The following is a 15,325-nucleotide window of genomic DNA, read 5'->3' as shown; positions in this document are numbered from 1 at the left end:
GCCCTAGATGCATCCATTCTAAGGAATTGTTACATTGTAAAATAAGGGATGGAAGTTCCTTTAAGACACTGGTTTTCCACATATGTTCTGGGAAGTCCCAGAATTCTTTGGATGCTTATCAGGGGTTCTTGAAAGACAGCGGATTTGCTGCTCCCTTTGCAACTTGATGCCCCAAGAGGGCCCCTGTTGGGTGTGTTCTTGGTCTGCTCTCTAAGCCTGCAGAGTGGCAGTGAGGGACAGCAGGACAGCCCTACAACATCTTGGACTGAGTGTGTACCTTAAAATGGTTCCCATAATCTGCAACCAGAAGAGTTCATGGGAAGGAGGCTGATGTGGAAACCATTCCTTGCAAGTAGCAAGATTGAAAACCTGTGCCTTAAAATCAGAAGGAAGCTTGGGGAGGTGTCTTGTGGCTTAATTTTCTCTTTCAACCCACTAGAGGTCACCAGTTTTTTTCTTTGTGTTCTTTTACATTTAGGGGCTTTCCCCAGGATCTGACTAGGGACAGCCTTATAGCTAAAAGATTCGTCACTTTTTTGTTGTTTAAAAGGAGAGTTGTCCCTTTTCAGTTAAACAGCCTGACCTCATCCCTGTAAAAATAAAGCTGGGTAGGTGTATGCTTTTAGGCAAATCAAGTGATGTTTTAGCCACTCATATAGTCAGCTATTTGCCTGGGTGGGGGTGGGGGTTCATCTGAACAGAGCCAGTAAAAAAGGTTTGCAAGCCAATCCTAATTCCATCCTCTGGAAAAGAGATTTTCATTCCCCTCACATTTGCTCCTGCCTTATGGTAAAATGCTTGCTTTTTGCAGAATCAAGATGGGTAACCATGTTAGTCTGTCTGTAGCAGCAGAAAAGAGCAAGAATCCAGTAGCACCTATAAGACTAACAACATTTGTGGTAGAGTAAGAGCTTTTGTGAGTCACGGCTCACTTCTTCAGATACTTCTTCAGAATGTCTAGCTCCTTGCCAGGAAAAGTACCAGCTGCTGATTTCTGCACATCCATGACACCCCACCTGGTCCCCAGAGCTCCTTAGAAGAAAACGGACCAGGCAGAAATAGTATTCGCCATGCCCTCAAGTCCCTCTGCGAAATGTTGGGAGGAAAGAAGAATGGCCTTTAATAATAAATAATAACATTTGATTTATATACCACCCTTCAGGACGACTTAACACCCGCTCAGAGCGGTTTACAAAGGGTGTTATCATTTTCCCCACAACAACAATCCCCCTGTGAGGTGGTGGGGCTGAGAGAGCTCTGAGGGAGCTGCGACGGACCCAAGGCCACCCAGCCGGCTTCAAGCGGAGAAGCGGGGAATCCCACCCGGCTCTCCAGACAAGCTCTTCGCCGGCCCGCTTCGCCTTCAGCGTGCCTCACACTCGAGTCCAGTAGTAGAACCCGGCCCCCTCGCGGCGCCCGCAGGCCTCTCGCCCGCCCCGGCTGCCTTCTCCAGGGCCGGCGGCAGGGCGCGCTGTGCGGCCGGCTGCGGCCTCCTCCAGCCTGCCTGCCTGCCTCTCGCTCGCTCCCTCGCTGGGGCCAGTCGGAGGGAGGGACCGAGGCGAAGGAAGCCGGGAGCCGGGCTGAGGCGCTCGTAGGCCGCTGCGGCGCCTGCCTGCCTGCCTGCCTGCCTGCCTGCCTGGCGCGTCGGGCTGCGCTCCCTCGGCGGCTCCGCCTCGTCTTCCGCCGGCCGGGCTGGGCCTCTGAGCCCGAGCTCCGCGGCCCCCTCCGGCGGGCGGGATCGGAGCCCAGCCCCGGCGCGGCCGCGACATGTCCGGCAAGATCGAGAAAGCAGGTGGGCAGCCGCCGCCGCCGCCGCGGAAAGGCCGCGAGAGGGGAGGGCGGGCCGGGCCGGCCGCGGGTCTTTGTGGGGCGGGAAGGGGCGCCCGGCCGGGGAGGGGAGGGGGCCGGCCCGGCTCTCCCGCGACACCCCCCCCCCCGGTCCCCCCCAGCCTCGCTCTTCAGCCTGGCTTCCTCCGGCCGCCCAGGAGAGCCGCTGCCCATCCCTGCCCAGGCCCGTCCCGCTCCCGGAGCAGCCGCTGCCCAGCCCCGCAGGAGTGGCTGCCTCGCCGAGGGCCCTCCGCAGGCCTGGCCCCCTGCCCCGCCGCCGAGGGGCCCAGCAGCCCCCACAGCTCCCCCGGGCGGCGTCAGGGCGTGACCCTCCTCGCCCCCGGGGCGCGCCTCCCTCCCCTTCCCTTCCCCGACGGGCTTCGGGAGCTCGGCGGGGGGCTCAGCCCTCCCCCCCCCGACGCCCTGCAGCCCCCTCCGCGCCCCCTTCCAGGCCCGCGGGGCAGGCAGCGCAGGGGGCGGTTTCCTCCTCCAGCCCCCGGGGAGGCTTCCCCTCGCCTGTCGCTCCCTCTGCTTCTCTGCCAACCCAGAGCAGAGTCGTCTGTGATGGGACCCCCCCCCCGGTGGGTCAGAGACGCCCCTCGCCCCCCTCAGCAGAAAAGAGCAGGCGTCCAGCAGCAGCACATTTTGTGGGAGCGGCTGAGCTCTCGTGAGTCACAGGATCTGAAGAAGCGAGTTGCGACTCAGGAAAGCGCCTGCCCCGCCACCGATCTTGCGAGGCTTAGAGGGGCTGCTGGACTCTTGCTCTTTTCTGCTGCTACAGGCAAACACGGCTGCCCTTTTTCATTCATCTCCCTTAATTCGTAGACTTTTAAAAAAGGGACTTCTTCATGCTATAAATATCCTCTTGCCCATCCCAGCCTCCCAGAATAGACAACCCCCTCCTCCATAGAATGAGGCTCTCGTTTATGTGCAAGCCTGCAGACTCCACTGAGCAGCCCGCCCCTCACCTTCACAAAGCTCTACACAGCTGATGGAATTTCCACATTTTTGGTTCCTTATTTAACGTGCAAGTCTGGTGGTCTTTTGGGGAGCTGGAAGGCTGTGCCGGATGTGTCCGATCTGGGCTTCTACCAGGATGGGTGGGTAGGTGGGAAAGGCCTCTGTCAGCACACATTGAGATTGAAGGTGGGAGATCTGCCCTTTCATTCCTCAGCAGCCAGCCCTTTCCGACTTTGCATTGCAAGTAAAGGTTGAATGGAGATGTGAGTAAGGCTTTCGTGGGGCCAACCCCTGTGGGGGAAGTTTCCTGTCCATATAAAATTTACTTTCTGTTTCCTTCTTTGACATGCTGTAATGGGGGGGACCCCCCCCCCCAAAGTAACTGGAGTTGCTCTGCCTTGGCCGCTATTATTATTATTACTATTTTAAAAAACAATTCCAACTTGTTTCTGAAAACTGTATGCCACGTCTCTAAACACTTATTAGTGCATGCATTTAGTAACTGGAAACAAAGTTGTTAATGACCCATGTTGCTTACATGTGATGGTTAATTTGTAAATACTAAGCCATATTATGGGGGGAACAGGGAGAGAGAGAATGTTGTATTAATGTTTATTTCTTCTTTCGTTCTCCGACATGTTGGGTCTGGCTGGGATTTCTTGCCTGTCTCCTGAAAAGAGAGTTTTGAAAGACGCTGCCCTGTTTGAAATGTGTAACTGGATGTAGTAAAAACTCTCTGAATTCCCTGTTGCTGTTTACAGCTGCATTTTGGTGTACCAGGGGTGTTATATTTAAAGATTCAATTAGTGTTTTGCAAATCAAATGGTGAATTTATTTGGTTTCATTATGCAGCATTTAATTAGCACAGAGAAATCAATTTTGTATTGTGTTTCGTGGTGTAAGGACTTGCTACATATCCTTGGGGGAATGTACAGTAACAGTACTGTACCATGTTTCTACTTTCCATTTGAACAGCCATCATTTAGACCTGTCTTTGCTAGCTTGTGTCAGTGGCAAGGAAACTCTGGGTTTGACTGATGCAAATGTGGTTTGTCCTGGATTTGGAGCTCTGAATCTGCCTTCCTGTGATGTGATTCTGGAAGGGACGTTGGGGAACAGAAATGACTTGGACTGTATAGTTGTTGACCTTAAAGTCCTGTGTGTTACACAGTCATGTCCCTTTTACCCCTGTGTAATAGGAGAGCATCACATCACCGATGTTGTTCCCAAAATGCTACAGGTTAATAGTTGAGTCATCTCTCAGGGATTGTCCTAATCCGCAGGAGAATGGTGTGGAGTTGAGTAGGCAACTTCAGATAGTTCTGCAGGGCAGCATTGTTCAGCAGAGGTTGAAGGAGAAGATCCAGATGTGGGAAGGGATGGATGATGAATCCCACTGGGCCATCCTGAGTGATCGCTTAATTTATGTTTGGGGTGTGGAGGAAGAATATATTTTGCCAACCTTGTAAGTACCTACTTGCCAGGTTGTCTATGATAAAAGGTTATCAGTTGCCTCCAAGAGACCATGCAAGAAAGATCTACAAAGTTATTTGTTTGTTTCCTTTCTGGCCACAAATGATCAGCACAGGTATGTCAGGGTAATTGGGCAAGTAATCTGTTTTGTGGGCAGGTAATTTTTGTAGATGCATTTCTGTAGATGCATTTGCTGCCTTTTGTTGCTGATTTATGCACTTTTGCTTGAAAACAAGTTCCAGAGATCTGTGTGGGGTTTGCGTCAAGATAAGTGTGATTGAATTGCAGTCTAAGACTTCTTAAGGTTAACTAATTAGCAATGCTTCTCTGATGAATTGCTTGTTTAGGCTAGATCATGATTTCTCATGTTTCTGATCATGACTGGGGCATTCTTTTTTCTGATCTGGAGGCACTCTTCATTTTTACACGCTCTGAAAGTATTCTTTTCAGCTACAAGACTAAGAACGCTCGTAACTTGCTGTTCTGCCTTCTGATTGTCTGTGGCGATGTGATCAGTTTTGCACTTCTGGTGGTCTCAGTTGTGTTTGATTGTGCTTTGTGTTGAAAGTCTGGTTTCAGGTATAAAATTTCATCTTAAAAGTCTGGAGACAAGCAGAGGGTATGAACTGAATATCTTGTTGGAGTTTTGTGGGATGGGTGGATATTTCACCTAGTGGGAGATCGAGAGGCAGTGCGTGGTTGGTGGTAGGCCACACAGGTACTGAAAACCAAATGGCTTTGATCGGGCAGCGTTAGAAGAAAAGTGTAGCCTATGGACACACTGAGGCAATACAGATTCCTAGAAGGCTGTAAGAAGAGAATGGATGGCGGGTGGGTGGGTTGAAGCGAGACAGCTGGAGTCCATTGGAATGCATGGCAGCTGACTTGCAGCATTCCAAAAAAAAGTGGAAACTGGAATCAATTTCTAAATTTATTTTCTGGGTGTGGACAGTCCTTTTGGGGCCCTTTCTGAAAGAGAAGGCGGGCAGAATCTGTCTAAAATTATCTGTTGGTGTAACCTGGCTGGTAGGAATTTCTCATTTATCTCAAGCTCAGTTTGCTCGCACTATGTAATAGTAGGTGGCATTACTGGATGTTTTTCGTGGATGAAGAGTGGTTGGTTAGTTCTTCTTGTGCCAGCAAGGCAATTTGGGACAGTGCCTATAAATTTTTTAGAGCCTCTGTCCTGGATTGAAATGTTTTGAGCATCGATGGTTCCTTTTGTTCATATACCGCTGGTTGGGATTGGGATGGAGAAAATGGATGTGCTTTCTGGGACTGCTTGACCATTGCAACAAAAACCAGCAAACTCTGACTGTATGTAAAGCGTTAAAGATTGCAGAAGTTCATCTTTGATTTACCTTTCTATTGAAAGATACTTTAGTTTTAAAGTACTACATTAAGATTCCGAGGGCTCAACTGTACCTTAAGGGAGATATACAATTTCTGGGATTTTTGATACCACAGCAGGAAAAAATTTCCTGTGTTTTATTTGGTGGGGGGGTGGGGGGGGAGAAGAGAAATTCTGGGAAAAGTTGAAACATACGCAGTACTCACTTTTTTAGCAAATAAAACTACTACTTGGCATACTTATGAAATTTAAAAGTAAATGTCTTCATTTTCTACACCCCAAACACACCATACCGGCTAGAGTGGCAGACTAGAATCTGAGAGACCCGGGTTCAGATCTGCAGCCTGCCATGGAAACCAGCTGAGTGACCTTGGGCCAGTCGCACACTCTGAGCCTAACAGGGTTGGGAAGATAAAAAGGAGACGAGAACAATGAAGGCTGCTTTGGATCCACGTTGGGAAGAAAGGCATGGGTATAAATGGAGGAAATAAAACCAAGGAGAGAGAGCTGCAAACTGCTGTGCCCCAGGCTACCTAGCCTGTGTATTTGCCATCTGAGAAGAAAAAATAGCAGTTGAGAATAGAAAACATACATTTTGTAGGAAGCGGAGTGTTTGGGGGGGGGAGGGGAGAGAGAGAGAGAGAGAGAATCACGCGATACTAATAGGACTAGCAGTATATTTGAATAGTGAACTAAACTTTATAATATTGAGCCATTCAGTAGTCTGTATACACATTATAGCATATCAGATGGAGATAAAATTAATCCCATTTAAACAATGAACATACCTTCAAAAATACATTGTGTATGTTTACTGCATGCACATGAATTATCATGATCTCTGATTCTCAGCACGGCCCTAGATGTAGATTGTTATATCCACAGATTGGGGCCATATACACAGAAAAGAGATCTTTTTACAAACTTGGGGGGGGGCACCTAGGCAGAAAAATCCCAAACCTTAAAAAAATGGGGGGCTTTACAACAAACAAAACCCCAGATGGGGAAGTGTTAACTGCAGAGGTGCAGGCGTCATAGTCCTGACCACAGACTTAGTGATGTGAGGCTGGCTACTACCAAGCCAGTTCCCACCCCCATGCCGGGCAGCCCAGAAAAAAACCTGAACTAAGGATGTAGGCTTTTGGATGGGGGAGCGGCCCAACACGGCAGCATTCACCCTTCTCATGGTGAAGACAGCAGATGAAGGGCTATTCCTGGCCTGAGAAGGAGGTTGTGGGAGACACTGGGGAAGAATGGGGGAGTGGAGCCAGGCAGGTGGAGGCTGGTCTGTGGGAGGGGGAGCCACCACCCTTTCCCTGCTGTCCCCATGTGAGCCAGGCAGGCAGAGGTGGCAGTGCTGCGGTTGGGTGGGCTGGCCAATGAGAGTGCATTCTGAAGATGAAGTGGAGGGATAGTATGGGATTCTTACCCTTGTGAGCCCTTTAGGTACTTGTCATTATCTAATGCTGTAGGATGTCTTACGTAAAATGCTTCATAATACACATGTTGAACAAGTCACGCTTTTCCAATGTTATTGAGAGAGCAGAAGCAGGCCAACCCAGGTCTTCTTTAATAACTCTTTTGCTCTAGACCCTTTTCAGTCTGGTTTCAGGCCAGGCTATGGGACAGAGATGGCTCTGGTGGCTTTAGTGGATGACCTCTGTCTCAGTGTAGACAAAGGCAGTGCTTCTCTGTTGCTCCTCCCGTGTCTGTCCACAGCCTTTGACACAGTAGATTGTGCCATCCTTTTGAGATGTTTGGAGGCGGAAGCGGGTTTCAAGGGATGTGCCTTGGATTGGTTTCAGTCATTCCTCATGGAACGAACTCAAAGATTTGCTGTTGGAGACCAGCTACCTACAGGGTAGGAATTAGCTTGTAGGATTTCACAGGACACAACCTTATCCCCCATGTTATTTCAACCTCTATGTAAATCTGTTAGGAGAAATCATTTGTAGCTGATGACCCAGATGACACCCAGCTCTTCATCTCTCTATCCAAATCCCCTTGTCATGCAGTAGAGGCCCCCAGTTACTGCCTAACAGCTTTAGTCAGTTCGCTGAAAATGAACAAATTGAAACTAAAATCAAACAAGACAGAAGTGTTGCTGGTTCGGAAGGCAGAGATCTTGAAGGATTTTGTGTTCCCCACTTTGATGGGGTTTCGCTGGCTTTTGCAAACTTGGTTAAAAGCTTAGGGGATATTCTAGATCCAGCACGGCTGCTAGAAAACCAAGTTAATGCAGCAGCAAAAGGTGCCTCCTACAAACTCAGTCTAGCCCAGAAGATGGCCTCTGCCTCGACATGGCCACTCTGGCCACCTGGATCCACAGCATGGCAACATGGAGACTAGACTTCCCTGCTATTTTCATACTGGAAAAAGTCACCCCTGCAGGTGGGGTTTTTTTTGGCTGAGGAAAACTTGCAGGGACACACATTTCCCCACTAGGTGGCAAAAAAACAGCTCAGGGGGGTTGGCTTTTTTCAATCAGAAAATGAAAGAAATGAAAGAGGTTGGGGTTAAACCCCCTCCCATCCCACCTCAAAGCAGTCTGCGTGTGTAGCTGTTCTCTGAGGGAAAATACCTCATATTGGCAAGAGCGGTGGTTCAGCGCATAGAGTGTAGAATCACATTCATTGCTGGGAATTTTGCTGTTGAATTTAGTGGAATGTGGATTGCAACCTGCCAGAGGCAACTCATAAAACTCTCCACAGAGGTTTGCAAAACTTCACAAGCCTCTTTGCCTGACTGGGGTGCTATACAAGCTTAGCTGTAATCTTGATGATTCTGGAGCCAGGGGTCTGTACCCCAGTCCAAATTTGTTCTCTGAGTTCAGTTGGACTGCAACTATACAGCAGACAAAAAGTAGTGTTGAGTGAACGAGGTCAGGAGGTCAGGTGCTTTCTGTTCATTTCAGGCCTGGTCAGTCTAAGGGTTTCGTACTGTGTGCCAGATCACAAGAGCCGACTTCAAAATACCCTTCTCTCTTTAGTGCCCAAGGAAGACTCTGACACACAGTGCTGCCTAGTTCTAGCCCAGAGGTACGCACTTCACGGCTCCTGGAGAGCTACGTTTGCATCAGCCCAAATAGCCACATGACTACTGTCTGCCCTTTGCGCTGTCTCCATAAACCCTCATATGCAATAAGATCTAAGTATTAAATGTTTAACTGTATTATTTATTTGTTTCTGTTATTTATAGTCTGCCTTTCTCACTGGAACCCAAGGCCAATTACACAGAATAAGTCAATACAATCAACAGAATGGAACATTTACTGAACAATGCAATAGGAGAAATCTGGAACCAACCAGAAATCTGAAATAGAGGTGAAGCAATGCTAAAGTATTGATGTGACTCATTAAATCATGCAAAAGTTGCATAAAAGGAACCTACTTATAGCAATAGACAGTGCCAACTATAAACAGTAGTATAGTCCATAGTTTTTACCCCAAGCAACGTTTTACCTTTTACCCCGAGCAACTTTGAGTCAGTTAGTTATAGCACAGGCTATTTCTTGAGTAATTAGCCCTCTTGAGTAATTCAGTTTTGCATAATTTGCAAAAAGTCAGGAGGATAGAAGCCTTCCTGACCTCATCTGGCAGGCCATCCCATAAGGCAGGGTCTACCACCGAGGATGTGTGTGTGTGGGGGGGTCAGCAACCAATCCCCCCCCCCACACACACACCCCGCTGGAGAGTGGGACCTGCAGAAGGCTGTATTCCGACGAGTGAAGCTGGCATGGTGGAGCATAGTGGGAGAGGCGATCCTGTGGTTGTGAGGGACCAAGGCCATGAAGGGCTTCGATCCAGAGGAGTTAGCCATGTTAGTCTGTAGATGCAAAATAGTAAAGAGCTGATGCTACAGTAAAGTTGGTTAGTCTTAAAGGTGCTACTGGACTCTTTACTGTGAAGGGCCTTGTGTGTGATAGCCAAAACTGTGAGTTCAGCCCATTAACTGATGGGTAGCCGATGGAGTGCCTGCAGAATGGGAGTTATATGCATGCTCTGTCTAGCTCCTGATAATAGCCAAGCTGCCTAATTAATTAGCTAAGAGCTAAAATGTTTAATGACCAGCATATTTCTCTCATGCTGCTGTTGAACCTTAGCCAGCACTTCTGTATCTGAAGTGAGGGGAAAGGCTTGCAAGTCAGTCTTAGGACACAAAACAGCATGCAAGCTTAGAGGTTCTCTAGAACTCAGTATTAAGCTTGATGTTAAACGATAAATGCTTCCTTATGTTAAACATACCCTTCAAGGTTAATTCTAGTGTTTCAAGAAACAGGATGGTTCAAACCGCTGTCTGTGCTAATTGGGAACCACCAGCCACCTACAGCCTCCACCAGGCAATAGCTTTGCCCACATCCCTGAAGGAGCAGGGTACATGTTGGGATTCAGAAGAGCCACAAGCAGCATGCCAAAGAGCTACACCAGGTTCCCAAAGCACTATCACCATTCTAGCCTGTCCCTGGAATGCCTAACTAACTGCCTGGCCACGTGTGCTCTAAACTTGTCTGTGATGAGGGAAGCCTGAACTCTTCCCGAGTTTATCGTGTGATCACATTGACCTTCCAGATGGTTTGGGGGGAAGGAAAAATTCCTCCTCTGTGTGTGATCAGAGGCAGGAGTGGCTTTGTCTTTCCCTGCTTTCCACCCAGTGCATTTTTGCAGATAGAAAAGAGCTGTGGGTGGGGAGGGGGGAGGAGGCTTTTTGTCTTTCTCTTTTTCTTGCGTTTGCCCAGGAGATCTGTAGAATAGGAGAAACACAGCTGGATGCAAATAAATGGTGGCTGTTTTGCTCTTTTCACGGCTGGGTGTTTGATTAAATAGAACCTCCATATTCAGACACAGAACGCCTCTGATTAGCAAGGCAACAATACGGGGAGGCCTTAACCTCTAAGCCATTGGGTCAGCCATTGAGTGAAACAGAGTGCTGGACTAGATGGACTGTTAGTCTGATCTGGCTGGGTTGCCCTTATGTTCTTGTGGATATAAAAACTCAAGAAATAAGGGAAGGCTGTTCTTTTTTCATAAAATTTGTAATCAACCTATAGAACTCCCTGCTGCAAGATAACTTTCAGATTTTTACAGGGTGCTCTATCTGTCAGTAAGTGTTAGCCAGGATAGCTAAGTGGGTCTTCGAGTACATGCCCCCCCCTCAGTTCTAGATGGAGAGACAAAAAGGAGAGGGCTCTTGCCTGGTACCCTGACTGGAGGCTTCTGGAAAGGATTTGACCACAGTTGGACACGGAATGCTGGACTAGAGAGACCTCTGGCCTCATTCAGTGTTGAGATGTGAAGTCTCAGGGGAAAAGGGAAACATATGGGGAAATGTTGTTTTCTGAGGAATTAAAAAAAATTCTAATGGAAAAATTGGGAAACTTTGGACAACACTGGAGAAAAACTGATTCTTTTTCCTTTTGGAATGAGGGGAGCGTTTTTTAAGACCAGGTTCTACTCAAAATGTGTGGTATGGAATTTTTTATATAGCCATGAGCCAGTGTGGTATAGTGGTTAGAGCACTGGTCCAGGATCTGGGAGATGTTGTTCAGATGCCCACTCTGCCACGGAAACTCTCTGCGTGACCTTGGGCCAGTCACATACCATCAGCCTAACTTATCTCTCAGTCGCTGTGTGAATTGCTTTGGGTCTCCCTGGGGAGAAAGCAGAGTATAAATGCAGTAAATAAAATAAAACAAAATCTGCAGCATTAGATAATAATTGCTTCTTCCTATACTGTAGGCATACATATTTTCAAGACTATATTTAAATGCAAACAATTTTGGCAACAGTATGGTGTCATGTATTAAATAGTTCCCTATCTTCAGTGTTCATTTTTCCCTTTCAGATGGCAGAAATTTAGATACATACAAGGTAGCAGCAGTTGCAATTCTCTCTCGAGTATTTTTGCAGTTTTCCCTCTAGAAAGCTAAGACATTTATACTTTTAAGTTTCATAAGTATGAAAAACAGTACACATTTATAAGCTTGCTATGTTATAAATTATGCATTTAATGTTTAATTAGTAAAATAATTTTAGGTTTGATAGGGAAGCAAGCACTGCATATGTGTCTGTTTCCAACAAATTTCCATTTTTCTCCTCAGAACAAAACTGGAGGGAGTGGTTTTTTTCCTAATGGTTTCAAATTGCCCAGAATTCTTACCTCTCAAATGCCACATCAACTCTGTTTTTAAGATTGTATTTTTAAAGCATCACTGTTGTTGTTTCTGGTATGTGGCTTCTTTAAAGCTGTGAATACCACAAAGTTATGTGTATCTTTAAAAAATAGAGTGTATAACTGAATGAATTTGTTTAGATGATGCTTTTCTATTATATTCAGCGGTAGTTTGTTTAATCTTGCCACTCTGGAGAACTGTTCAGACCTGCCAACAACCTCAGAAAGAATGCACACAAAGCTGTATTAAAATGTCTGGACACCCCTTCTTTGTCCTAGAAAATCTTTCCATTTTTAAAAAAGTGTGTTTTCGAAAGAGCAAACTCCAGGCACGTGTTGTCCAAATGGTGTTAAAATAGCCTGAGGAATGCACTCCATATTTAGAAACTTTTTTTTAAACTTACCAACTGTCACGCAATGAAGGGCTTAAGGGGAAGTTGATAGTTTAGCTAGGAGTTTGTCTTATGCCTTGTCTACTAAGTTCAAACTGAAAAAAAATAGCTTGGAATGGTAACTTTGGCTGTTATGTCATTTTGGTGGAAAATGCTATCAAGTCATAGCTGACTTACGGCAACCCCTGCTGGGGTTTTCAAGGCAAGAGGCTAAAAGAGGTGTCTGCCTCTGCATAGCAGCCCTGATCTTCGTTGGCGGTCTCCCATCCTGTTCTTCTGTTGGGGAAGGTTACTATTTCCAGAAGCTCTGAGAGGAACAAGGAAATGTTATGCTATCAACCAGTATCTTGTCAAGAAGTCAGTTCTGTGTGGGAAACTGCACGGTTGCCATGTGTAGGCAGTAATCTTACACGCTTTTCTGTTGCTCAAGAACTGCAATTGACTAAAGATTCCTGGCATGTGTAGTTTGTCTGCAGTGATTTACCAAATGTGGTAGCTTACCTGTTTCCTCAGGTATTACCACGCTGTATTAGACTGTCACAATTATTCTCATTACAGATTTATAGCAGGCCTTGAAAATTTTTCTTTGGCTCTAGGAGCCAGACTCCTTTTTCAGTCTTTGGGTTTTGTATTTAAATGAAAATAAGTTTTCAACTTACTGCTGCCACAAAACCTGACGAAAGTGTAGAGCAAGCACAGCGAAACCTAACCTCTAACCCTGGGGTTGGTATGCTTTCTTTAATGAAAGCCACTTCTGAGTAATACAAAATAGCTACCCCATCCATATTATAACATTTTGTTCTGACCTAAAAACAGAACACGGACTTGGAAGACTGCTAGAAATTGTTGTTATTTATTCATTTATAGTCTGGCTTTCTCACTGAGATCCAAGGTGGATTACACAGTGCAAGTGAAATACAAGATAATCAGCAGGTAGGACGTTCACTGAGCAGGCACCATAAAGAAATGAAGCTAGCAGCTAAGCAGCACCAAGAAAAATCCTATGAAATACAAGCTTTCAGAGGTGAGTTAGGGAGCAAATCTTTTTGCAATCTTTTCCTGAGTCTTCTAGGGGATATGCAGGCTACTCCACAGCAGCCAGAGAGCAACTGGTAGCTAATTAACTACCTGCTGGAGATCCCGGCTCTAATTCTAACCTAGTGTCTTCCCATTTTTTCATAATTTCATTATTGCTTCAAGAGGCCTCATCTAATTGAATATTGGAGCCTGTATAGAAAGCAGGTGATTAAGAAATGAAATGTATCTACCACATCTGAATGATGTAAAGTTAACATATAAACAAACAATAATGAACTTCATGAACATGCATTTTTACGTCAAACAACAAAACACAGTCAGATGTTAAATGATAAAATACTATACTTCCACTGAGGACCACCAGATACTATAATAAAATTATTGCTGAAAATACAGTAAAATTTCTAGGCTCCATGGTGAGGTGATGCCGGGGATTTGTCGATCCCTGATTTATATTATTTTTTTCACTTCTGTCTTAAGTTTTATTTTCCTCTATTTATAAATACTCTTCATCTTCTTCCTGTTCCTCTAACCTTACTTTTGAAGTCCGCCTCTTCCGTTTTATTAATTTATGTTGTTTATGGCACACCTTTCTCACTGAGACTCAAAATGGACTATAAAAAATATAAACAATGCAGCCAGACAGCATAAAATACCCAATGAGCAATGCAATAAGATTAGGATTACAAAATTAGAAGACGATTCAGACAAAAAAGTCTTAAGAGATGGCATGCCATAAACAGTATAGGGAATGGATTGCATCCTATTTCTCTGTTTTCCTTCTGTGGAGATATATTATCTGACTTGCCTCTTGGGCCTTACTTTTTGCCACCTCTGATCCCTGCGGATCAGCAGAGAGAGCTTTAACTTCTATTTCTAGTGATCTTTGCAACAAAACATAAAAGGTCTTTCTCTGTGCCACTTGTTCTGGATCTTTCTTCCCTCTATAACATAGCTGATATTTGATGGCCTACTATTTTAGCAACGGTTTCAGCGATATAGGATGAAAAAATTTTCCGTGGCAAATTGTCCAAAATTGAAAATTCTCTAGGAAATTTTCCAGTGTTTTTCTGTGGAAAACTTTCTACTTCTACATTTTTCTGTGGCTAAACTGCCTTCGTTAGTAACTCCAAGGGGCCCTTGAGTCAAATTGTGCTATTTCAGAGTTGTAATTAATCTTTTCTAGGTGCCAATTGTTAGGATGCCGTTATGTAAAAATATTATGCAGTCATGCATGTGCAAATTGTAATTGTTTTTAAAAGGGAGGTAAATTAAATTCAAGAGTATATGTAATCCAAACCAAAAATCAAGTTATGAATTTGCCTTATCGGCTGCAAATCAGAAACGTAAATTCTTATTTCTTCTGCAAGAGAAAGCAATATCAAAATCAATAGTGCAGTCCAGTGTAGTAAGGTTATCCTAAACTCGTGGGTTTAAACCAGCCTAATTCTGTTTAGGATTCCAGTGTAAAATTGTAATTTCACCAGCTGTAACGAAACCTTAAAACTGTAGAGGAGATTCTCATGTCTTTTGTTTAACTGTGTAGATTGGAAATGATAACTTTGCTTTGATAGAGGCAGAAGCCGGAAAAAAATCCTGTCGCATCAGCATGTAACATATAAAATTAATGTAGTATGTTTTTGTTGCGCTTACTAAATAAAAGCCCAAACATGCTAGATCTCAGTAAATTTAGAGCAATAGAAGATTTTCAGTTCAAAAATTTCTGGGAAATGTGTGTGCTTTGTGGAATACTTTCCTCCGTTTTCATGCATAAAATGTCCATTTCAAGACTTTCCAGAAATCCACATCATTCCATGATTTTTTGATCACATCTCTCTATTTACATTTTTTTACTGTTCTCTACTATCTTTCATTAGATTAATACCCGCAAATTTAACACTGCCAAAATTATGATTCTGTTTTTTCATCCTGCTCTTCCTCCAACCAATCACTGGGTGCCACAAGGTGAATCAGCTGTATTAGAGAGTGACCTTTCAGAGCTGAGCAGGGGTCGTCGCCAGCCTTTTTGAGCTTGTGGGCACTGTTGGAATTCTGATACAGGGTGGTGGGCACAACCGCAGAAGCAGAGCGCAGCACAAGATGTCAGGGACTATGG

The 15,325-nt window shown here is 45.3% G+C and overlaps 1 protein-coding gene across 1 annotated transcript in view; it reads left to right on the top strand.

Annotated features, from left to right (window-relative positions):
• The first annotated feature begins 1,628 nt into the window (after positions 1 to 1,628).
• The window catches only part of RAPGEF1 (Rap guanine nucleotide exchange factor 1), a 162,676-nt gene continuing 148,979 nt past the window's right edge, over positions 1,629 to 15,325 (top strand). Inside the window, exon 1 of the mRNA XM_054997396.1 lies at positions 1,629 to 1,792. Within this exon, the coding sequence (XP_054853371.1) occupies positions 1,768 to 1,792 (25 nt within the window). The 5' untranslated portion in view covers positions 1,629 to 1,767. The remainder of the gene's footprint in view (positions 1,793 to 15,325) is intronic.

This window comes from Eublepharis macularius, chromosome 14 (assembly GCF_028583425.1).
Source record: "Eublepharis macularius isolate TG4126 chromosome 14, MPM_Emac_v1.0, whole genome shotgun sequence".
Taxonomy (NCBI): domain Eukaryota; kingdom Metazoa; phylum Chordata; class Lepidosauria; order Squamata; family Eublepharidae; genus Eublepharis; species Eublepharis macularius.
This window is presented reverse-complemented; position numbering and strand designations above follow the sequence as displayed.